At 48.3% G+C, this 23760-nt stretch overlaps 3 protein-coding genes across 8 annotated transcripts in view; 1 reads left to right on the top strand and 2 right to left on the bottom strand.

Annotated features, from left to right (window-relative positions):
• The window catches only part of SZT2 (SZT2 subunit of KICSTOR complex), a 77782-nt gene extending 56252 nt beyond the window's left edge, over positions 1–21530 (top strand). For 4 of the 5 annotated variants that reach the window (XM_082228799.1, XM_082228798.1, XM_082228800.1 and 1 more), the window contains 22 exons: positions 1454–1627; positions 1789–2135; positions 2794–2960; positions 3282–3379; positions 4084–4216; positions 4398–4525; positions 4641–4750; positions 5290–5472; positions 5549–5819; positions 6153–6232; positions 8316–8441; positions 9253–9455; positions 10134–10227; positions 10379–10459; positions 10799–10873; positions 14937–15150; positions 15956–16139; positions 18401–18523; positions 19275–19764; positions 19987–20103; positions 20546–20614; positions 20922–21530. In XM_082228799.1, coding sequence (XP_082084925.1) covers positions 1454–1627; positions 1789–2135; positions 2794–2960; positions 3282–3379; positions 4084–4216; positions 4398–4525; positions 4641–4750; positions 5290–5472; positions 5549–5819; positions 6153–6232; positions 8316–8441; positions 9253–9455; positions 10134–10227; positions 10379–10459; positions 10799–10873; positions 14937–15150; positions 15956–16139; positions 18401–18523; positions 19275–19764; positions 19987–20103; positions 20546–20614; positions 20922–21065 — 3611 coding nt within the window. In that variant the 3' untranslated portion in view covers positions 21066–21530. Of the gene's footprint in view, positions 1–1453; positions 1628–1788; positions 2136–2793; positions 2961–3281; positions 3380–4083; positions 4217–4397; positions 4526–4640; positions 4751–5289; positions 5473–5548; positions 5820–6152; positions 6233–8315; positions 8442–9252; positions 9456–10133; positions 10228–10378; positions 10460–10798; positions 10874–14936; positions 15151–15955; positions 16140–18400; positions 18524–19274; positions 19765–19986; positions 20104–20545; positions 20655–20689; positions 20719–20921 lie in introns of those variants that run through there. The other variant, XM_082228801.1, reaches the window with a different exon arrangement.
• MED8 (mediator complex subunit 8) overlaps positions 1–23760 on the bottom strand; it is a gene marked incomplete at its 5' end in the record, with an annotated part of 411542 nt that overhangs the window by 82095 nt on the left and 305687 nt on the right. The window lies entirely within an intron of this gene.
• Positions 22095–23760, bottom strand: part of HYI (hydroxypyruvate isomerase (putative)) — a 169422-nt gene continuing 167756 nt past the window's right edge. For both annotated transcript variants that reach the window (XM_082228935.1, XM_082228934.1), the window contains 5 exons: positions 23667–23745; positions 23175–23224; positions 22858–22927; positions 22551–22685; positions 22095–22361 (listed from right to left, as the gene is read on the bottom strand). In XM_082228935.1, coding sequence (XP_082085061.1) covers positions 22288–22361; positions 22551–22685; positions 22858–22927; positions 23175–23224; positions 23667–23745 — 408 coding nt within the window. In that variant the 3' untranslated portion in view covers positions 22095–22287. The remainder of the gene's footprint in view (positions 22362–22550; positions 22686–22857; positions 22928–23174; positions 23225–23666; positions 23746–23760) is intronic.

Raw genomic sequence — 23760 nt, 5'->3', positions numbered from 1 at the left:
TGGTGCCTCATTTTGTACCTTGGGATTAGTAAAATCTCTTGCATAAACTTGGAGCTGGGAGAAGAGCTCCGTGAGGCTGTGATGTTGCAGCTGGGGACATCAGCTGATGGATAGATTGAGATGACTGACCCTGGTGCTCATTTGGGGATGCACAGTAAACACCCTTATAATTGGTCTGAGTAATCTTCATACTGGGGACCAGGCAGAACATTTTACCTGTGCCATATTTACCCAGGGTACTAGAGGTGGAAGTTGCTTCATTCAGTAGCATGTGAATTGGCTCACTTGGTCCCTTGTGTCTTTGTTAGCAAGCTTTCTAGTTGCAGGCTATGGCTGTTCTGTAGTTATTTAGGTAGCTGAATGTAAGAAACCACCTGGTCTTGGGTTTATATGATTGGCAGCGAGACAGTTAATGCCGCTCGCCCTTCCTTCTTTCCCTCTGTTCTCATCTGGCTGCCAAGTTCATTGAGAGCAGGGAGAATTACATCTGTGGGGACAATTACCATAAGCCTGGAGTAGACTTCCCTTCCCAGCAGGCATTGCTGCAAGCATTCCTTTTCCTTCCATGTGACCCCCATGCAAAGCTGACAGGAGACAGGGTGCATGCTGGGAGCCTCCTTGAAGATAGGGACCTATGGGTGCTATCTTCTGAATGAAATGATATGGTATACAGTGCCTTTGCCAATGTCATGCCCACCTTCTGCTTAGTGGGAGACTCTCTACTTCTGCCTGTGACTTGTTAGTTTTTCATTTAGAAGCCTACAGTGCTGATGTCCAGGTCCTGAGCCCTTAAACCCTTGATATCCTTCTGCATGTTGTCATGAAAATGTCAGTAAGACAGTGTGTGATTCCTAGTGCAACCTTGCCTTTCCCTTTCTCCTTCCCTGGGCTTTAATCAATGTGGCACATGAGCAGTCAGAAGGCAGGTTAGAAGAGCCCAAACAGTGCCCCCTCATTTTTTCCATGGAACTTCCACCTCCCACTTTTCTGAGGGACTCCCGGCATGATCACACTGCACAGCAGTGCAAGCTGGAGTGCAGTGCAGGGGCTGAGCTGCTTGCTGCACCAGGAAATGATGCCCAGAGAGATGTGATCTGTCTCCTGTCCCGTCCTTGGTGCTTTTGCTGGTTGGGCTTTGCTGAACCTGTGATGAATGCATCCTTTCCTTCAGATGACAGCTTGCAACCCACATCCCCAGCAAGTGCAGGCCTCTTCCCCATCTCCGTGATTGTGGTGTCTTCCTTGGCTACATGTCTTCCACCCCGACCCCTCCTTCCCACCTGTGACTTGTTTCCACATTACTTTTTTTTTTTTTAATCACCCTGAGTTGCATTCCAAAGGATGGCTGTGTGTCTGTAACAAGTTCCCTCAGGCTGTGGTCTCCTAGGAGCTCTATGCTAGTGGAGGGCTGGGCCTCTGGGACTCAAGCGGCCCTTTGACTTTCCCCCTGCAGGCATTGCATGCATTGCCCTATCCTTTGTGGACGACCGTGGAAATCCCATCTCATTGACTCGCTGGGTGAGACCACCCACCGCATTGCTGAGCACATCCTTTCTCCAGGAGGCAGATTTCGAGAGCTTGACAGCTGTCACTAAGCACCAGGCTGAGCCTGGCACAGCACAGCCAGGTGAGAAGGCAGGGCTTCTGTCTGCTCTCTATGAACGGTGGCATCAGATGGGCAAAGTAATTGGGCTTGAGTCGGCTTGCCTAGAAGCCTAGGGAGCCTGGTTGGTAAGAGGCCAGCATTTTCCAAGGTACATCCTCTTGACGCTGGCTTTTCCTCCAAAGCACTCTGTCCTCTGGTGCGCCTGGACATTTGGGAGAAGGGCAACATCAGCCTGCTGCAGCTCTCTGAAAGGCTGCGCAGTGCTCTGCGCCATGCCCTCTGCGACGCCCTCATGGAGTTCCGTGTGCTGCCCAACCCACTGTGTGTCGATCCATCTGCTGAGCCAGAGTTTGCAGGGAGCGTTGGAAGCCTGCGGCGGACAATGTCAGAAACAAAAGGCTTGACGCCGCCTGGCAGACGCCGTGGAGCGTGTCCACCTGCCCCGCATTTCACTGTGCCCACTGCAGCTGCCGGTGAGCCCATCACACCCACCAACAAGTTGGGGAGACGAAGCTTCTGGGACATGCGGGTAAGGACTCTGTCCAGGGAAGATGGCGGTGGGATATGTATGCTCTGGGGGTGGTGAGAAAGAGAGAGCCCAGAACCAAGAGCTCTGGATTCAAGAACTGTTACAGGAAAGTGCCAACCTGCACTAACTTACAACCACCAAGTGAAACACACTTTGCCAGCCATGGATTGTAGTCTGTCAGATGCTTGGCAATATCTCTGTTTTTTGTCGTGCCGGGCGAGCTTGTCAGATCATATATGGCTTTGCTCTGGCATAGTAGCTAAGAATATGATCTGCTCTGCCATGAGGTCCATGAAGGAGCTTCAGGCAAGCCCTCTGGTCTCACAGTGCAATCCTGTGCCTGTTTAAGCAAATTTCACTGTGTTTGTTGTGACTTACTCCCTAGTAAACATGTTACAGATGATAGCCACAGTCTCCACCCACTGCAGTTCATGTATTAGGATGCCTAGCCGCCTTGGGGCTGAGGGCCACTTTGACCCAGAATCAAACCTCAGGGGGGTTATTGCGAAAATAAAGTGCTATATATAAATACTGAGTTGTGCAATACAGCTTGTGCAATACAGATCCTTGCTGGCCTGAAACCATCTGTGCCAGAGAAATGGGAAATAGGCCCCATGCATTTCTTTCTCTGTCTTCACGGCCTTGTTTTCCCCCCCAGGGCAAACCAGAGGCAGTAGAGCAAGGGAGCCCCAAGACCACGGATGACATAGTGCTGGAGCGGCCTGAAGAGAGCCGAACCCGCCGCCGCCACAAGACCGAGAGTGTGAAACAGCCCTCGAGCCACGAACGTGTTGCGGCAGCTTCTGAGCAGGGGCAGGCCCAGAGGCAAGCATCCTGGCAGTCTTTCCCCACCCTCTTAATCCAGTGGGACCTTGTGGGAGGGGGAAATGCCTCAGTCCAAAACCCAGCCTTTAATCTATGAACTGGATTGTGTGTGCTTCTGCACACCCAGAAAAACTCCTTCCCACACCCCCAAGGCTGGCCCTCCCTGCGAGGACAGCGCTGGTGCTGCTGAGTACGGATTATGCAGGATTATGGCTGCTGGCTTCTGGGCACTGTAACCTTTCACACACTCCAGGGGCCTGGCCCAGGGTCCTCGTTCTTTCCCTTTGATTTTAACCTTGGCAGTGGATCTCCTCTTTGCAGACGCCGCGCCTGCCAGCTAGAGGAGGGGGATGTTGGAGTCCTGCACCCAATTTTCAGCCAGACCTGCCAGTCCTGGATGGCATTCATGAACCGCCTGGGTATGTACTTAGTCTGTGCCCTAATCCTTCAGTGCCTCAGCTAGTCCTGCCTTCACTCAGCATGGAGAGATTCTACCTTCAATTTTGTTTTCCTGAAGAATATGAGATCCCAAGCTTCTTAGAAAGGAAGCAGAGCCCCATGGGTGATACCCAACTAAGACATACGTGGTGGAGTTAGACCCATTAGATTGAATGGCGGTACACTAAGTCACTTAAGTCCATTGATTAAATGGATCTATTCTGAGGACGTCTAGCATTAGGTATCGACCCATGTCTAACCTCTGTCTTGGGGAGAAAAGCTTGCAAACATGAGGTTAATTGGTTAAGGCTCAGAAACCAGATTAAGAGCAAATAGGTGTGGCTTTGGCTTGTGCACCCTGTTGAGCATATGCGCCTTTCTTATTGACCACATACTTCCCTGTCTCTCTGCTTATACTATTCCGAGCACGGAATTCGGGGCTTTTTTACCTAGAACATGGAAAGGTTCATGCAAGCTCTGGGTACACGTCCCTCTTTCCAATAGATGCAGGAATGAATGCAGGTGCAGTGAGTGCTGATTGGTTTGCCTCCATTCCCCTTTGTTGGATATTTTGACTCAGGACAGCAACCACCAGGCTGATGGTGCCACAAAATGGCCCAATTTATTTACTTTTAATGCTTTGGTGCAGCAAAACCCATGACCCACTTTGTATTTCCCTCTGCAGGGTGTCCCTCAGTGCAGCAATGTGCCACGGAAAGTGTGTCCCGCTTCCTGCTCCCCTCCATCATGCTTGAGGTAGTGAACCTAGTCACTACTTTGGCAAATGACACCACTGTCAAAGTGTTTGAAAAAGTCAGGTAGGTGCTAAGTGTGTGCTCCCTTGAAGAGTAGCTTGGTAGATCAGCTGAGAGGCAGCCACTGGAAATTGCCTAGGGGTGCTTCCTTAGCAGGGTAGGAATGTTACATGTGGGAGAGGGGACTGAGTCTATAGGACGGGTGTTCTTGTGCCTTGACTTAGCTGCTTGTCTCCTGCTGCAGTGGTCCCCAAGGGGCGTCCTTTGTGCCACATTCCCTGACACCAAGCACCAGCACTCGGCCAGCTGTCATTCGACACTTCGCCCTGCTTGGACGCAGCTTCCACCAGTGGCACTGCAGCACAGAGCAAGGTGAGTTGAGAGTGGGGAGCCAGAAAGGGCCAGCAGGTTTTTTTAATATCTTTGCGTATAGGCAGGAATCTCGCAAACTGAACTCAGCTTTGTGGTGGTGTCTTGTCTCATTCAGCCACCAAGGGATTACAGCGTTTTGAGGCCACCGAGCTTGGCTCTGCAGAGAAGAGTTGTGATGTAGCTCCCCGGCAAAGATTTCTTTTCATGGAGATCATTGACAAAAAGGTGGGTATCGGCTGAGTTAGTGATGCAGCCACTGCAAAACCTCTGGGCTCAGTTAGAACTTGGGAGTCATCCAAAAAATGGAAAGAAGCAGAAGTCCCAGCAAAGGAAGAATAGGTACAAATACTTATGGAATATGCAGAAATGGCTAAACTTACTGGAAGAATAAGAAATCAAGATAACAAACTTTTTATAAGAGAATGGAAATGGTTTATTGAATATTTACGGATAAATTGTAAACAGATAAGAACATTGGCAGGATTATTGTAATAACCTGCAGTTTCGTAAGAGTATATATTTAAAGTAGATGAATAAATGAGCAAATTAAGTTAATTTGGATATGCAGAAGATATTAAAAATACATTTAAGGAACCGCAGGAAGAGGAGGAAGGAAATCAAGTTTTGAAATGTCAAAATGATTGTAAAATCAGTCAAATGTATAAACTTGAAAAGTATAATAATAATAATAGAGCTTGAGAGGCGTCCCAGTCTGGATCAGCAGCCTGAGTCTGGTCTTGCCTTGCTTCCCTTCCCCCCTCCAGCTGGTGCTGCATACCTACAACTGGTCGGTGGACCAGGGCAGTGCCCTGAGCAGCTCCCTCACCCGCTTGCTGCAGTGGCAGAATGCCCGCGCCCATGTGGTGCACTGCCTGATCAGCCAGAAGCTTGGGCTCTTCCATCACTACTGCTACATGGACACCCCGTGGCATGAGGACAGCAAACAGGTACGCCCTGCTTTGTGCATTCCTGTGTGCAGGGCGCTCTGTCCACGACTGGCTCTCATTGATTATCTCTATCCAGGAGCAAAATCCCTTCCTGAACTCAACACTGGATGTGGATCTCCTGATCCGGAGCCCTAGCGTCCCCGCAGGCAGGGAGCCCGGTCGCCTCGGCAGCTCTGCCCGCATCCTGCAGCCTCTGCACTTCCCTCCGGATATGGTGCCCTTCGACGAGGCCCTCCGAGACGTCTCGGTCAACCAGCCCACCCTTCATAGCCCAGAAATGGCCACGCTTGATCGTGTGGCCCAGCACGGAGCTCAGTTTCTGGAGATCAAGAGCATGGAGCGGAAAGGTAAGTGGGAGGACAGGGACAAAGGACTGCACTCCCTGCAGCTGTATCCTAAAGGGCTGTTACAGCTCTTAGGACCTTTGCACAAGTCTTTGCCCATGAGGGGTTTACCAGGGCAGCCAAAAGCAAGGCAGTGGCAAGCTGTAAGAGCGAACAGGGTGGAAAGGGATGGCTTAGAGTAGAGTCATTCTCTGTCTGTCTGCTGTGAGCTGATGTGAAACAGTGAGGTGGCTTGAGTTGTCTGCAGGGAAAGCTTGCCAGAAAACGAGGTCTTGTTTGAGGAAGGGCTCTGGGGCTCTGGTCCTGCTCTCCTCAGCCTTTGCTCCTGTTCCACAGAGCTGGAGAAACAGATGAAAATTGAGAATCTCTTTGTGACGTGGCAACAGCGGTCTGCACAGTCCAACATGCCCATCACTGTGAGTTGTGGTTTTTCAAGGGGGTGGGAAAGCGGCTGGGATGTGGGCAGCACTTAGGTGCCAGGGCCTTGACGCTGCTTCCCAAATATTGGGGTGGGGTGGGGCTTGTTCTTGGGAAACAGTGAGAGGGAAGGTGGCATGGGATGGGGTGTTCTTCCCCAGGAAAAGGCAACATCATATGAAGCTGCAGGACCTAGAACACCCGCCTTTTAAAAAAGCAGAACCCAAGACACTGTTAATGCTTCGCACATGGAAGCCACCTGCACAATTCCTCCTCCCACCTTCAGCAGCTGATCCGAGGTTATGGGATGTTGGGTGGGGTTGCGTGTTGGGGAGGACACAGCAGGAGTACACAAGTGCCGCTGATTCCAGTGGAAATTGTACCTGCCCTGAGAAAGTCTGTCTGTGCACTGTGCTACTTCGCTCTTGGCTATGTTCAGGAAAGGTCAGGTGGAATGACATGAAGGCCATTCCCCTCTATGATCGCTCTGGTCTTTCATTATTGCCGACAGATGAGAATATGTACCATGTAAGCAGCTGTTTTGTAGTGTAAATTGAGAAGGTGACGTAAGGTGCCTCAGACGCTATCCTTACCATCATGCTCACGGGATGTTGTGATCTAGACTGAGGTAGGTAAGAGATGTCATCTTGCATAATAAGCTGACGTGAGCATGTGAGTGTCAAATCTCACAAGGCTAGAGAAATGAAACTGGGCTGTGCATGTTTCTCTTAGCAGCCTCTCTTAATGGGGATGAGGTGGGTCTTTGTTTTAATAAGTGAATGCATTGCTTCATATGGAACTTCAAAGGAAACATTAGGCTTAGGGCATGTCTGCAAGCAGGATTAGCACACACGAGCCTTCTCCCCTCCCGTGGCTTCTGGCAACTGGTATTCGGAAGTATCGCTGCCTCCAGCTGTGAAGGAAGAGCAGAGCCATCATGGCTCTTAGTCATTGACAGCCCCCACCCCACCCCCCAATGCTTTCAGAAATGAAGAAATGGGCACATCATCTAAATACCACAAGATTGGAGCTGTGTTGTCAAGCTGCCAATGCCATGCTTGCATATGTTTTCTATGGGCAGGAGCAAAATCCTTGGGAACTGAGCTCATGATCATTATTTTTTTTAAAAGATATTTATTGAAGTTTTACAAATTATATCAAACAAAACAATACACAAACACAAACAAAAAAACAAGAAAAGAAAAAAAAACAAGTATGATTTCAGAACCTTATTTTCTTAAAGCTTACTTCACCGACCTCCTCATACCTCCCCTTTCTGCATTCCCATTTTAAGTCTTAAGTTCAGCAAATCCTCACCCTTAATTTTATCTAATTGTCAGCCTTTCTTTTCTTTTAACATAATCTTTACAGCTGTACTCCATTTGATTTTTAAAGCCGCCTCATTCTAGCACACATTAATTTTACAATATTTCTTAAGATAGTCCTTGAATTTCTTCCAATCTTCTTCCGCCGTCTCTCTTCCCTGGTCTCGGATTCTGCCAGTCATTTCTGCCAATCCCATATAGTCAATCACCTTCATTTGCCATTCTTCCAAGGTGGGTAGGTCTTGTGTCTTCCAATACTTTGCGATGAGTATTCTTGCTGCTGTTGTGGCATACATAAAGAATGTTCTGTCTTTCTTTGGCACCAATTGGCCGACAATGCCCAGGAGAAAGGCCTCTGGTTTCTTAAGGAAGGTATATTTAAATACCTTTTTCATTTCATTATATATCATTTCCCAGAAAGCCTTAATCCTTGGGCACGTCCACCAAAGGTGAAAGAATGTACCTTCAGTTTCTTTACATTTCCATCATTTATTATCAGGCAAATGGTAAATTTTTGCAAGCTTGACTGGGGTCATGTACCACCTATAGATCATTTTCATAATGTTTTCCTTTAAGGCATTACATGCTGTAAATTTCATACCGGTGGGGAACTGAGCTCATGATCACTGTGTAACTCTATCAGCTCCACTTTTTAATCTCCCAAAGTTTTTACGTGGCCAGGGTTGACACTTTGGGGCCATATGGAATGGGCCTGGAGACCTGTCGTAGTTAACCTCCTGTGTCTGTGTCTGTGCAGCTTGCAGATCTGGAAACGCTGAAGCAGTCCTCCCGCCTGGTCCATTATTGTGCCACGCCGTTGCTCTTTGATCCCACCTTCCGGCAACAGATTCAGGCTGACCAGCAGAACAAGCCAGAGGGGAAGGTGAAGTGGGGGTGGGGTGGGGAGAGGGGAGAGAGTCCTTCATAATGCTGTCATTCCTCCCTCCCATATTTATTTTATCCCCGGCTATACCGGGAAGAGGCAGCTGAGGAGATACTTACAAGAGGCCTTTCCCATGGCTTAGAAGGAGGTTGGCAGAACCTAGGTGATGGAGTTGAGAGTCTCCTAGCCTTTGGGGGCTAGGAGTGGGGCAGGACCCTACTCTCTATGTATCCCCAAGTTTTATCAAAGCTGATTACTGGGGATGGGTTTGATTATTTATTATTAAATTTGTACACCGCCCTGTACTCACAAATCTCAGGGCAGTTCACAACATGAAACCACAATATTGAAAAACACAAAATCCATAATAAAAATAAGAACAGAAGCAAACCAATAATCTCCCCCTTCCACAGCTCCTTTTTAAAGGCATTGGATGAAAACTGAAAGCGCAAATATGACTCTAAGGCCGGAGTGGCTAATCTCTTTTTTCACCTGAGCTACATGCACTCTGCCCAACCCTCCTGAGACCTCAAAGGTTCCCCACACACATGCACATGCGCATCATCTGAGAAGTGGGGAATAGGCCCTCCCTGCCCATTATTGATCTGATGACTGGATATTTGGGAGAGGGGGGGAGGACTTTTGCCTCGCTGCAAAATTCAGTGGGGCCTTGGGGATAGGATAGAAAAATGTGCTTGGAAGGCCATGCCACCTCCTGAATAGGCAGTTAGCCACCCTTCCTCTAAGGCACTTTTTCTCTTGCCTACTCAGAGGAAAATGCCAATTCTCCCATTACTCCTTTGCCATTCAGAAGCGACACCGCTCAAATGACTCCACGGCATCTGGTAGGGACCGCAGCCACAGCTGTGACTCTGCAGAGGGGCTGCCATGTCGGACCAAGGATGAGGCCTGGCTGCTGGAGCTGTGCCACACTTTCCTGCAGCAGTACATCCAGTACCTGCAGAGCATGGGCTTCATTGTGGTGCAGGTGCGCCCGCCGTCCCCCACCCGCAGGTCAGTGGGGATTGTTGGAAGGGCACAAGTGGTAGTAGTAAATATATGGATCCACCTATTGTGGCGACTGTAATTCGTCCTAAACAGTTTTTGTTATTGTACCTTCAGGTGGCTGTAACTCCAACACTTTACGGCAGGGGTCGGCAAAGTTTTTGTGGCGCGGGCTGGTTCCCGGTCCCGCAGACGCTGCAGTGGGCCGGAGTGCGCACACATGTGCGAACACTATTTCCGGTGTGGAGGAGGCGTGCGCAGCTTCCCATTGGCTGCAGGAGCTTCCTGCAGCCAATGGGAAGCCAGCCAACGTTGTGGAAGACGGTCCCCACTCTGCTCCGCACCGGTTTAGCACTGCATACAGGAGCTGACCGAGTGGGCGGCAGGTGTCCTCGAGCGGGTGGTGGTGATCCATGGGCCGCAGGTTGCTGACCCCTGCCTTATGTTGAAGGGTGGGTAAGACATCAGGTTAAGAATAATGATGGCAATGCTGCTTTGGGCAGCAACAAGTTTATGGAAGACATGCTTGCGTAGAGGGAGGGAGAATCAGCAGGAGCTCCATGAGAAGTGTGTCGTAGAAGAAATGTGATGGGGTGTTCACTCGCAGATCCCAGTCTGTTTCTAACCCCCAGCACACCCTTGTAGATCTTTAATCTTCCCCCTCCCTGTCTCTCTTCTGCTCTTCAGCAGCACCAGCAGGATCCGAGCTCTGGCAGCAATGGGCATTGAGGGCCGGGCCTCTTTCTCATACACCAGGCCAAAGGCGGAGGGGAGCCCAAAGGTGAGCAGCATGGCTTTTTGAGTTGGGGGGACTGGGGGGACCTTCTGGCAGGGAGAGAGGGCTTGGCCATTGGAGAGAGGGGTGGAGCATGTTCCCTAGGCATCAACAAAGGGTCCCAGAGCTTGTTACAGCGCAAATGCTTCTTTTCCAGAGCGCCAGCCCTCCTGTCACCACGTACCACTTGCAGAGAGCTCTGCCTGGGGGAATCGTGCTCATGGAGCTAGCTTTCCAGGTGAGTGGAAACAGGTTTTCCTTCCGTGCTAAGCACAACAGGCCAGACCAGTTTGTTTAAGGGGAAGCGGCCATCACAAGTGCTCATAGGCCAGTTGGGTGAGGTGGGTCTAAGTTGAAGGTATGGCTAACCACTCAACTGACACACACACTCACTGGGCATTGGGGGAGGGATACAGGTTGAGACAGCCTATCCTGAGTGAAAGCAGGAATACTTTTTAAAGTATTTTTTAAGTATATTAAAGCAGTTTTTAAAGCAGTAGTTAACATTGTAGATGCCGGTATGTAGTTGTTAGGGGCAGATGAAAGCCAATATCTCATCTGGTGCCGTTCTCCTTAGGGCTGCTATTTCTGTGTGAAGCAGTACGCACTGGAGTGCTCACGAATCCCCATGGGGCAGACTGTCAACTCACAGGTAATATTGCTATGTTCACTCTCTTGCCCTGGAGGTCAGAACTGGATGGATATAGAAAATATTGAAATACACATGCATGGAATCCCTTGAGAAGGAGGTGTAGGAGTTGAGCTTGAGGACTCAATAAGGCCACATTTTCCCTTGGCTGTGGCTTGGTAATCTTCCCCATTGTGTTCGCTTGCTTATGCTGTGCCTCAGCAGAGAGAAACAATGATTGCCACTATCCTTTTGTGCTGCACTGAGCTTTAAGCTTCCTTCAGGACTTGGGCGTTGCCCGCAGGATCTCTGAGTAACAGAAGGCATGCCTTCTCCTGAAGATCTAGACATGCTTGACCCAGGCAAGAGAGGCTTCCCCTACTCTTGAATATATGTGAGGATTAGAAGTGCCAGCCTGTACCCTTCCTGCAAGGTAGGACTGGCAACCTTTTGAGCAGTGGTTCTGCAGCAGGCATAGCTTTGGTTTCTGAAATGGAGAGCATCTTGGTTCCTGCTTGCATGCTGCTCAATAACCCTTCTCAGGTTCGTAGCTACAAACAGCCTCTGTTATCTCACTAGGTGGAGCTGACGCCAGAATATGAGAGGATACGCTCCCATTTTGTCTGGGTTTGTTTTGTGTTTGGTCATGCCTATTCCTGGTTTAGCTGGGTCTCTTACTGTATTATGGGGTGTCAGTCCATGGCACTGGGCACTGTGAGAGGTTGGGGGAAGAAAGCTGGTCCTACAGAGTTCCATTCCTTCCTTCAAATGCAGAAAATAACTTGCCATCTCCTCACTCTGTCTGGGGTTTGGAGACACCCACCGACACCCTGAATTCCAGTGACACCGGACACATTCTAGCCTGAGCAGATTATAGTATATGAACTGCCTGCACTAATGTTAGCAACAACTGTCTACTATAAAATTTAAAGAGATCTTGACACATGCAGCCACTACCTGAGCTGTGGAAGTCTGGCATGTAGATGCTGTAAGTGTAGATGCCAGCACAGAGGCTAAGGATATCTGCTACATGAGGTACAGTCAATAATAATAATAATAATAATAATAATAATAATAATAATAATAATAATAATAATAATAAAAAATTTATTATTTATGCCCCGCCATCTGGCTGAGTTTCCCCAGCCACCCTGGGCGGCTCCCAATCAAGTGTTAAAAACAATACAGCATTAAATATTAAAAACTTCCCTAACCAGGGCTGCCTTCAGATGTCTTTAAAAGATAGGATAGCTGCTTATTTCCTTCACATCTGAAGGGAGAGTGTTCCACAGGGTGGGCGCCACTACCAAGAAGGCCCTCTGTCTGGTTCCCTGTAACCTCACTTCTCACAATGAGGGAACCGCCAGAAGGCCCTCAGCACTAGATCTCAGTGTCCGGACTGAACGATGGGGGTGGAGATGCTCCTTTAGGTATACAGGATTGAGGCTGTTTAGGGCTTTAAAGGTCAGCACCAACACTTTGAATTGTGCTTGAAAATGTACTGGGAGCCAATGCAGATCTCTCAGGACTGGTGTTATGTGGTCCTGGTGGCCACTCCCAGTCACCAGTCTAGCTGCCGCATTCTGAATTAATTGCAGTTTCCGGGTCAGTTCCGGTGCAGTTTCAAAGGTAGCCCCACGTAGAGCACATTGCAGTAGTCCAAGTAGTCAAACCTTGGTTGTCGAACGTAATCCATTCCGGAAGCCCGTTCAGCTTCCGAACTGTTCGACAACTGAGGCACGGCTTCTGATTGGTTGCAGGAAACTGCATTGGACGTTCGGCTTCTTAAAAATATTCAAAAACCGGAACATTTACTTCTGGGTTTTTGGCGTTCGGGAGCCGAAACATTCCAAAACCAGAGGCGTTTGGGAGCCAAGGTTTGACTGTACCAATGTGGGAAAATGCTTTTTTCAGTGGCTTCCACATAGAAGCTGCTGTCTTTAAATCTGCTTTTAGTCAACTGTGAAACAGAATTCTACAACTTAAACAGCTTAAATTTGCTACAGCTTCACAGAAGACTCAACAAATTATGTGAACGTTGGATTACTTGATTACCTAAATTTCATACACCAGGCCAGCCCATCAGCAGAAGTTAACTGCTTAGAGAAACATGTCAGGTTGCCCTATTCTGTCTTAACAGCACTGTTAGAGGAGGAGGAAGAATGGGGCTCGTAGGACACGGACACGTGGGAGAGGGGAAATGGTGAACTTTTTGAAGCATATTTAAAAGTCACTTTAGCACTGGACACTTTTTGGTCTAAGCATTTAGGAGATGCTGCCTTAGTCTTTACAAACTCATTCTTCCAGTCTTTGGAAATGAGCGCCTGCTTCTCTTTTTTTTATATAAAAAAGAGAAGCTGGAATTCTGACAAATCAGATAGAAATATTAGAACGAAATGTAAACAAAAATGCTTGAAATTGGCAATTGGAATGGAACTGTGTAAAATGCACATGCCTTATTTGCAATTATGGGAACGTCACTGGCGCAAACTTCTTAAACAGCTTTTTAAAAAGCAGATCCTTCCAAATTTTTCTTCTTGTGCCTACTTAGGCATCTGCTCCCATTTATGTTTTCCTCCTGAATTAAACCAAGCCAGCACCTCCTAAGTTGCCTCGAATCCTCACTCACCCACAGAGCACCCTGGGTGTGCACAAAGGGGTGAGCTCCCGTAGCTCTGTCCCACCTCCTGCCAACCTAGCAGTTCGAAAGCACACCAGTGCAAGTAGATAAATAGGTACCGCTGCAGCGGGAAGGTAAACAGCGTTTCCATGCGCTCTGGCACTCGTCACGGTGTCCTGTTCCGCCAGAAGCACTTTAGTCACGCTGGCCACATGACCCGGAAAGCTGTCTGTGGACAAACACTGGCTCCCTTGGCCTGAAAGTGAGATGAACCCCAGAGCCCAAAATCGCCTTTGACTGGACTTAACTGTCCAAGGGTCCTTTACCTTTACCCGTATAAGCCTTAAATATACTACTTTAAAGAAGGGCCAGACAACTTATTTATTTGATGGCAAGATCCACTGTGATGGCTTAAAGTTATCCTAATTGTATCTCAGACACATGATTCTGTACTCAGAAACCTCCAAGTCTAATGGCGGAGATGGGCGTTTTATTTTCCACTCTTCTGTGGAAATTGGCGTACGGCCTTTGCCTCCACCTCCCACAGCCACAAAGTTCCTCTTCTTCCACATATGTTGAGTAGAACTTCAGGGGTGGTGGCACCTCACACATGGCCCTGCATGGTCCTCCTGAGACAGGAACTACAGAAGCCAGTCCTACTACATGCTGCTGCACCCCAATTTTCCTATAGTGGGGGAGGGTTGATTCTCCTGCTCACTGCAATAGGGAAGGCTGTGAAAATCAGACTTGCCACTGCTATCCTCTCTGGTAGAGAACCTCCTTGCAGTTCCAGACCTCCCTAACTCCAAGAGGTAAAGGACTTTGGCAGAGTTCTGCCAGACTTTTTAGTTTGCCTATTTCTATCCTTTCTCTACTTTTTTTTTGCCCTTTAGGAGTGTTAAGAGTAGAAAGTTTTTTGTTTCTTTTTTTTTTAAGAAAAAGGTTGCTGAGACAATTTAAACTGATCACAGAGACACTGCAGCTTTGATGTTTCTCATCCGGGCAGGGGAGATCACCCCTGTGTTACTGATGGAATCTTTGGTGGGTCCCTTTGAAAGGACCTTCAGCAGAAGCAAATGGAGGACCCACATGGAAACCACAGTCCCCATGAGCTACTGCTGTATTACTGTGCCCATTTTACCTGCATCTGAGATTGGCACAGTAGGCAATTTAGTAGCCAGGCAAGGTCCTCATCCAGCTAGCTCTCCTGCAGGTTGAAGCGAAAGGGCAAAAGGGCCAGCGTAGGTAAAAGGGCACCCAGGGTTCAGTGGCTAGCGACAGGGGCACTCTGGTGTTTTCTGTAAGGTATGACCTAGCTGCCTAGGTTGGATAACATCAGGCTACTTCCCTCACTACTTCCTTTTCTCTGTACTTTTCTGAACCCCCTCTATACAGCACCATACAATAGTACTGCATCTTCCTTAGGCAACTGGCTTCGGGTCTGATTTCTCTCTCTGTTCGCCTTAGCTTTCTATGCTCTTCACGGAGGAGTGCGACAAGGTGCGTGATCTCATGCATGTGCACTCGTTCAGTTATGATTTCCACCTGCGCATCGTGCACCAGTACCTACTTGGATCCCATATGGCGCTGCGGCAAGGCTATCACCTCACCAGCTTTCTGGAAGACTTCATTGCCCAGCACCCTGACATCCCCAAGTTTGGACGCAATCACATCTTCCAAGGTGAGAACTTCTGGGGGCATTTGAGGAGATTTTAGACAGCTATAGCTCTGCACAGCCAACTGCACCTGTTCTGTGGCCCCAGTAGATGGCTGTATTCCGAGAAGTCACAAAGGTCCTGTCATCCTCTTCATCTCTGTCTTGGGACCTCTTGCTTTGCTTATAAGCTGTAAACCAGTCAGGTCCTAACAACAATGAGCTTTCCAATCTGACATAGACAAGTGGGAAGGAGGTTTTACTCTAGTAGAATAAAAACTCAGTGTTGCTGGCCCTCCTTTAGCACACTTGGCTCCACATCGCGAAAGTACCTGGTTACATGAGCACAGGAGTATGCCAAAAATTTAAAGGACCTATAAAACCCTTCCTGTTTTTAACAACAGAAGGGCCTTTTGAACTCTGGAACCCAGTAGCTAAGAACCAGGGAGAAGCCGACTGTGTGGGCTTAAAGAGCTATTTTAATAAAACACTGTAAAGCAAGTGGCACTCAAACAAGAAGTTGAAGGGAAACATTTTAGAAGATCATTTTAGAAGATCAGCAAAAAGGAAAATAAACCCAAAACAGCATGCTGACATAAGTAGCCAACAACTAACAGTGATTTAAAGGAACAAAGCAGGCATTTCCCTTGACCAGCAGAGGCTAAGGTTTGCTGGCAAACATCTGGAAGATGGTTGCACTATCTCTGACGACAGCATCCAGAAGGACTCATTTCAGGTTTGTCTTGTGGAGCAGATAGACCTCTGTCCCCCAGAACCAAGCGATCCTACGGCCATAAGCAAACATATGGTAATCCTTCCGCTTCTCCTACAGGTGCGCTGACCTTGCCTACCAGCTCCATTACAGCACACCAGCTGTACAACTATATAACTGACCACGCCAACACCTATCATATGAAACCACTGCGCATGGCCAAACCAGGAACTAGCGCTGAGGGCAAGAAGGGCACTCCCAGCCCTGAGCAAAATGAGTATGCCCTAGTCTCCATCTGGAACAGGCAAGTGATTTCCAGGCTGCTCTGATAATCTCTTGTCTCAGTGCCACTTACGACACTTGTCTGTGAGCCCCACTCCCTAAACTTCATGTGCCATGCATCTTCTTCCACCTTCGTCATTCAAAAGGCCGCCAGGTATCTCACCTTTTATGTCTTTCTGCAATGATGATGATGATGATTATGAGGATGCACCTAACATAGCTAGGCAATGCACAAAGATTAAATAATTCAGGTTCTGCCTAAGGCTTTATATTGTGTTACCTAGGACTTAACCCACTAGGTCCAGGACTGGCAAAAATGCATTTTGAATTATTGCAAATGAATTATTTGTTTTATGTGATTTAGGGAAAAAGAGATTTTTATTTGCATAAGTCCAATAAGGTACTGTCAGTATTTGATTTACAAAGGAAGTATTTAATTTCAGGTGCTACAAGAAGGCATTTCATTTTGTACTCAACTCTTTAGCCCTCCACAACTAACATCCTTTATTATAGAATAAGCTTTTGTAGGCTAGAGTCTATTTTTTTCAGATGCATGGTGGCCTGGAAATACAGACCACACTTCTCTGACACTGCTTAACTCTCTAAATTTTTTTATTTTTAATTTTTTTTTACTCTAGTCATTATTATTATTCCTAGTCACTTACCTAAATTTTGCTTATTGCGGAGTCTTGCATTGATTCTCAATCAGTCAAAAGCAACCAAGGACAAGCCCGCCAACCAATTTTTACTGCTGCTGACAGTTGAGGAGAGGATACGGATAAAACGTTTGCCTCTAGAGACCGTGTTTGTGTTTTGCTAACATAGAATTTCTGATTCTTTTTGAGAAACCTCATGTGAGCAACTTGGCATTCAGATTACCGACTATTGTTTTCCTTCCTTGGATTGAACCGACCCTTGTCTCTTTGGTTCCACATTTTTTAACGGCTGCCACCAGAATCCCATTCCCACAGGGTGCTTTATCCTCTTCAAAAGAAATCCAATTTTGTCAACTTCTTTTGGAATACAACACAGCCACACTGGCTCCAGAGAGAGCCAGTGTGGTGTAGTGGTTAAGAGCGGTCGTCTCGTAATCTGGGGAACCGGGTTCGCGCCTCCGCTCCTCCACATGCAGCTGCTGGGTGACCTTGGGCCAGTCACACTTCTCTGAAGTCTCTCAGCCCCACTCACCTCACAGAGTGTTTGTTGTGGGGGAGGAAGGGAAAGGAGAATGTTAGCCGCTTTGAGACTCCTTAAAGGGAGTGAAAGGCGGGATATCAAATCCAAACTCCTCTTCTTCTTCTTCTTCTTCTTCTTCTTCTTCTTCTTCTTCTTCCAGGTATGGCACAAGTAAGCCTAGCTTTTGCCTACCTGCGTATTAGGTTCTTGATTGAAACACCAAACAGTCTCTTCCAGGTGGCATTAGCTTTTTGATCTCACACAGGTGGGACAAGGTCCCACAACTTTCCCCAGCTGCCTAGTCCTTGATACGGGATGCCCATGGATTTCCTAGATTTGCTTTTCAGGATAGAACAACCTTCTTACCAGCTTAGCTGTGACATGCTGGTGTTTTATGCCAGTTGCTCTGAAACTAGACACAGCAGTCCATTAAAAGACTTGAGCATTCAGAGATGGAGGAAATGTCAAATGTGGGGCATTTTTCACAAAATACTTGTGTGTACAAACCTTTTCTAGCACTGGGGAGGCTTCAAACACTAGCTTTCTGCATTACCAGGCTGCTGCAGTTACCAATATCTGTTTGCAAAACAGACATGATTATAATAAAATAAACAAGACACAAATACAAAGTTTGTTATGCTGCTTGGATGGTAGTATAAGGTGCAGATGTCTGTTCTGGGGCATATATTCCTGGACTGAGAAACTTGACACAGAATGGTCCTTGTATCAGGTTCATCTGTTGGCTTTCTGATGTGTAATGTATCCTACAACTCCAAACTCTTTGATGTATTCCTAGCCACTGATTTTTCTCTCCTAAATTGCTTTGATTTTATTTTTGCCTAAACTGTACTACATGGCAATGGGGCTATGAACCCAAAAGCTGACACGTATGTCCAACTCTCTCTCACATCATTCTACAGTGGTGAGTCAAGTCACGGGTGTAACACTGCTGTTCTACACCCCCACCCCCCTCACTTGTAGGAAACAATAGGGTCTATTTTTGGTTCAATTGAACTACCCGCTGCAATGCAGTCCACACTGTGGCCCAAAAGGACTGCAGCTGCTTTCTTGACCATGTAGAGAACCCCTTGCATTCTTCCCTTACAGCTCTGGCTCCTACAAGGATTCGGAAGGGTTGCGTCACCACGACGACTTCGATGTCTCCATGCTTGTGTTCCACAATGCTGCTCCCTTTGAGGAGCAAAGTGAGTCAGAGCGACATATGCTAAGGTAAGAGATGAACTGGGAAATTGCAAGTCAGGGGGAAAGCCACTTGCCTGAGCCACTTGCCTGACAAGGTCGAACAGCCTTGGCTGTTCAAACATGCAGTGTGCTAAAAAAGAAGAATTGAGCAGCTTATTGGCTGCTGGGTGATTAATAATAATAATAATAATAATAATAATAATAAAATTTTATTTATACCCTGCCCTCCCCAGCCAGAGCCGGGCTCAGGACAGCTAACACCAATAAAATCACAGTAAAAACATAATAGGGGGCGGGTAACCAATTTAAAACACAGGTTAAAATGCAATTTAAAATGCAGCCTCATTTTAAAAGTAGCCAATAAATCAAGACCATAAGGGGAGGGAAACATAAGGGTCAGACTGAGTCCAAACCAAGGCCAGGTGGAACAGCTCTGTCTTGCAGACCCTGCAGAAAGATGTCAAGTCCCGCAGGGCCCTAGTCTCTAGTGACAGAGCGTTCCACCAAGTCGGGGCCAGTACTGAATAGGCCCTAGCCCTAGTTAAGACAAATCTAACCACCTTGTGACCTGGGACCTCCAAAATGTTGTCATTTGTGGACCTTAAGGGCCTTAAGTTTGGGCTGCAGGGAACCAGTCTAGGCCACGGGTTGACCAGGTACTTAATGGACACGTGGAGAGCAGTACAATTACTGTCTATCCGCAAGAGGCCACACTGTGGGGCTGTTGGTGAGCGAGATAGGCAATGAGCTTCAATGGCAACTGTTCCCTTCCTCCCAGGTTGCACTTCTACGTGATCATGACAAGCCAACGGGAGCTGTTTCCACGACTAACGGCCGACATGCGCCGTTTCAAAAAGCTGCCACGCCTGCAACGGGACACGCTGGAGCCAGTTCTGGGACGTGCCGCTTGGGAGACGGCAGAGGGGGGCTGGCAGCGGAAGGAAGTGCCGGAGCCCTGGGAGGAGGTGGAGGACAGTGGGGAGTTCTATGCAGGAGGTCCCCAGGTCAAGGTGGGCCCCGGGCTCTTCTACACATCCCCGCTCTTCCCGCTTCTTGCCTCCGAGGTGGCTGCTGCCCAGAAGCAGCTCAGCAGCATGGTGCAGCTGGCCAAGTGCCACTGCCGCCGAGACAACCTCTGGAAGAGGCTCTTCCTGCTCGAGCCGCTGGCCTCTGACAAGCTCAAGCTGGGCAAGCTCTCCCTCGGCGAGTTGGAGGAGCTGCTGGACGCCGTGCACAGGAAATCAATTGCTGACATTGATCCCCAGCTGGTGAGTTGAGCTGGTTGAGTCAGTGGGGGTGCATGTTGTATGGGTGTACGCACACTTGTGACATACTGTGGCGGGCAGAAAACACTCAAGCATGGTCCAAGCTATGGGACGCTAAAGAACGCAAGAGCCCTGCTGGACCAGACCAGAGCCCATCTCATCTAGCAGTCTATTCTCTCAGTGGACATCCGGTGGCTTACATTCATGTTTCTCTCTTTGTGGCAGAGTTGCTTCCTCACCATGACAGTCTCCTGGTACCAGTCTCTCATCAAGGTGCTGCTGAGCCGCTTCCCCCAGAGCTGCCGCCATTTCCAGAACGCAGATGCTGGCACTCAGTACCTGGTAAGTCCCTTCCAGCATCATTTTCTCCAGCTGTGGGCCTCTCGCTGCTAACCTGTTTTCCCGTCAGTTAAATCAAGAGTGAACTTTGATCATTTTGCTTGGTCAGGTTTGGCATTCTCACTCATCAGTTCCAGCTCCCCTTGGCTCGACAATGGAAAGAAATTCTGAAATGCAGTCCTTCAGGTTTCTTTCCTTATTAGAAGCTGCCCTCTAGTTACTGGAAGGCTGTTTCAGTCCAGGATTTGGAGGTGGGTGGGTGGGATCAAGAGGCTTTATGGACTTCTGTTCCCCTTGCCCACTGGTTTTTTCCTACCCATCTGCCCTACCCCCCCAGAAAAAGGTTCTGACCCTCCCAGTGGGAACAATGCAATTATTGCCTTGCTTTCTTTAATGTGGGGGATGATTCTCTCTTGATGCAGCGCTCTTGCCCCCAACTCTGCAGGTCGTGCTGAACCAGAAATTCACAGACTGTTTTGTGCTTGTATTCCTTGATTCCCATTCAGGAAAAACGGTAAGACCCTTTCTTCTTCATAGCTCAGCAGTTCAAGGGGGCGGGGGCAAGGAGTGGGGCTTCCGGGTTACTCAGTACTGATGACATAAAACTTCTGAGCCCTGGGGCTGCTGTTTTGGCTTTGAACATCTAACTAGCTCTGCTAACTCAAATGTCCTGAAGTTATCCTATCTGAACAGCCTTCCCAAGAGGAGTCTTTGGCCTAAGGAAAGCCTATCGGTGAGCTTTGTTGCTTACCTATGGGCAGATGGCTAGTTCCCCGTGCCTTGCTAGTGCCATTAGTTAACCCAGCTGTCTGTCTTTGCAGAGCCTGACTGTGGTGTTTCGAGAACCATTCCCAGTACAGCCCCAGAACAGCGAGAGCCCCTTGCCGCAGCTGGTGTCCACGTACCACCATCTGGAATCGGTCATAAACACAGCTTGCTTCAATCTCTGGACTGGGCTGCTCTAGTGTTGGTTGGCTCCTTCCACCTGGGGCACGCTGCACAGGCCCAGCTGGGGCGAAGAGAGCACCGCAAGTGGCAGAAGCACATATGGGGGACCGTAGTGGGTGATGTGAGGCTACAGCTGGCTGGGTAAGAGCTTCGTTAGGACATTTTGATGAGATGAACAGAATCAAGGAGGGGGACCGCTCTGGAGACCAGAGCACAGCCTTAAGGGGGGGGGCGGTAAGCACCTTCCCTAAAAAACTGCAGGATGAGGCATATATGGACGGATGTGCCACCTTCCCTTGGGCACTTTGGCGCCAGGGCTCAAAGGCAAGTGGAGCTGCTGACGTGGCCTGGCGCTTTTAAGAGTGACTCACTGGATGGGTTTTAGCGAGAGGGAACTGCACAATGATGGGAATTTTTATATATATAGGAAGTGAATGTACAGTAAATTAAATAAAATGGATCATTAATTATAACAATAAAAATCTTTTGTCATAGCTTTTCCCCTACAAGCTGCTGAGTTTATCCCTGGCGCGAAGCGAAGTAGGTTCCCACCAGCCTGCCAGAATGGCGTGTCTGCCAGGATGCACTGCAGGGACCGGTGCCAGGGTCTTACTCCAGGCTTGCATGATGGTGCCAGTTTCTTTTCTAAGGAAGTTGGTTCTGGCTCAGATTGAATTGTGCCACTTGTGTCTCCCTATGGTTATACGCTGCAGTGTAAGATCTGGAATGCAAGTAATTTAAGCGGCAGCATGCAGATAGAACCTAGAGGCTAAGATGCCCCTTTAAATCTAGGAAATCTCATCCGGTACTAAAGAGCTAGATCTGAAGAGGCAGGGACTTCCCTTCCTTTGCACCACACTAGTCCCCATTCTTGTGAAAGGCATGCCAGCATCATTGCTTTTTGATTCCAGGAAGGTGAACTTTCCTTTTTAGTGGGTCAACCCTTATAACTGCAATGAGTAATTTAAAAAAAAAAAGGATATATTTCTTACTGGAAAGACCGGGCAGGAATGTAATCTGTTCAGGAACACAAAGTGACACAAGAGTGAAGCCTTTAGCCATTCCAGGACTTGAGTTGGAGCAAGACCCTAGGAATGCTATTTTGCTTTATTAGGAGGCAAAATGCATCCAGAAGAGAGACAAACAAAAGAACATTGCCTTTCCAAGTTGGCATGTAGGAGATTGCACTCCACCTCTGATGCTCTTTAGTCCAGTTTTTCAGCTGCTGAACTTAACCCCTCAGCTTCCACTATCCAGTACACCATGACTCTTCCAGTATGAGTGCAGCCAGCCCAGCCCCTTCAATGTGCCTTCTGTAAGGGAAGCCAAAAGCAACAGCAATTTTGCACTTCTTCAGCACCACCACCCTGCCCAGTTTTGGTAGTTGTGAAGCAGAGAAACAGTGGGTTATATCAGCAGCCTAAAAATTTCCCAGCTACAACGCTTCATTTCACACAGCAAAATCTCCCCCCATTCCCTTGGGATAATTTAAGCAGACTTGCCTTTGGGCTTGTACTCGCATCCTACGAAGCCACTGTAACTCATTGACTCCAGCAGCTGGAAGAGGTAAGGGAAGTTTAATTCGCCAGGGCTGTCGGGCTCATGCCGTCCTGGTACCTGGGCAAACTGAACGTGTCCTGCAGAGAAAGAAGGTAACCATCAGGGACAAATGAAGGACTAGGCATAGGGGTCTGACTGGAACTATTTTGACACTACAGAAGCATCTGCCCCTTTGCTTTGGAACATCCCCTGCAAGGCATTCCAGTTTTGAAGCCATACTAGGGAGCAACTGAACCTTTCCTGACTTACCAATAATTGGGAAGTACTCTTCCAAGTTCTGAGTCAGGTTACCATCCATGATCTGGCAGTGGAAAATGTCCTGTGGAGTAAACATAAAAAGGCTCAGTCTAGCTGCCTTCCAAGAGGCTGCACTAGGCCTCCCATCAGGCCCAGCCAAAATGGCCAATGGGGGGGGGGGATTTGGAGGGCAGTAGGTTGGGGATGCCTGCCGTTTAGCCTCTCTCATCCCTCTGGTGGGCTCTTGTTGCACCAACCAGTGTAATAAGATCTCTAAGCCCAACACCCACTTCTATGGCTGAATCCAGGTCTTCCTCAGTGACACTCACCAGCTGCAGCTTCAGGCTGGGGCTTCCCACCTTCTTCAAGATGGCAGCAGCTGAATAAAAATGGAGATGCACAATATCACAACTGATTCTGGGGGTGGGGGTGGGGGAGCAATTTGCTCCATTTCCTGTCATCGTGCAGTCCCAAAGCCCATTATCCAGCAACTTCTAGAACATGAGTGCAGAACCTGTGGCCCTTCAGATGTTGCTGTATTCAATCTCCTATTGGCCCCAGTCAGTGTGGCCAGCGGTGAGGGATGTTCAGCAACATCTAGGAGGGGTCACAGGTTTCCCACCCTTGCTTTAGAATTGTGTATCCAAAACTTGGGGCTCTTGCTGCTTTTGAACTGCAGTTCCCATCGTCCCTGACCTGCTAGCTGTGGATGATGGGAGTTGTAGTCCTAAAACAGCTGGAGACCCAAGTTTGGGAGACACCGCTTTAGAAGGACAATTCCCTGTCTGTGGAGAAGGGAGGAGTCTTAGGCCATGGCCTACCTTGCTCTGGAGTAGTCAAGAAGTAACGGGGATCAGTAATCCGGCTATTAATAGGCTCCAATAATCCAGTGATCTTTTCCTGCAATACCAGAGC

Source organism: Podarcis vaucheri, assembly GCF_965113315.1.
Source record: "Podarcis vaucheri genome assembly, chromosome: 6".
In the NCBI taxonomy this organism is placed as follows: domain Eukaryota; kingdom Metazoa; phylum Chordata; class Lepidosauria; order Squamata; family Lacertidae; genus Podarcis; species Podarcis vaucheri.
Note: the sequence above shows the minus strand (reverse complement) of the source record. Positions and strands in the feature narration are given on the sequence as shown.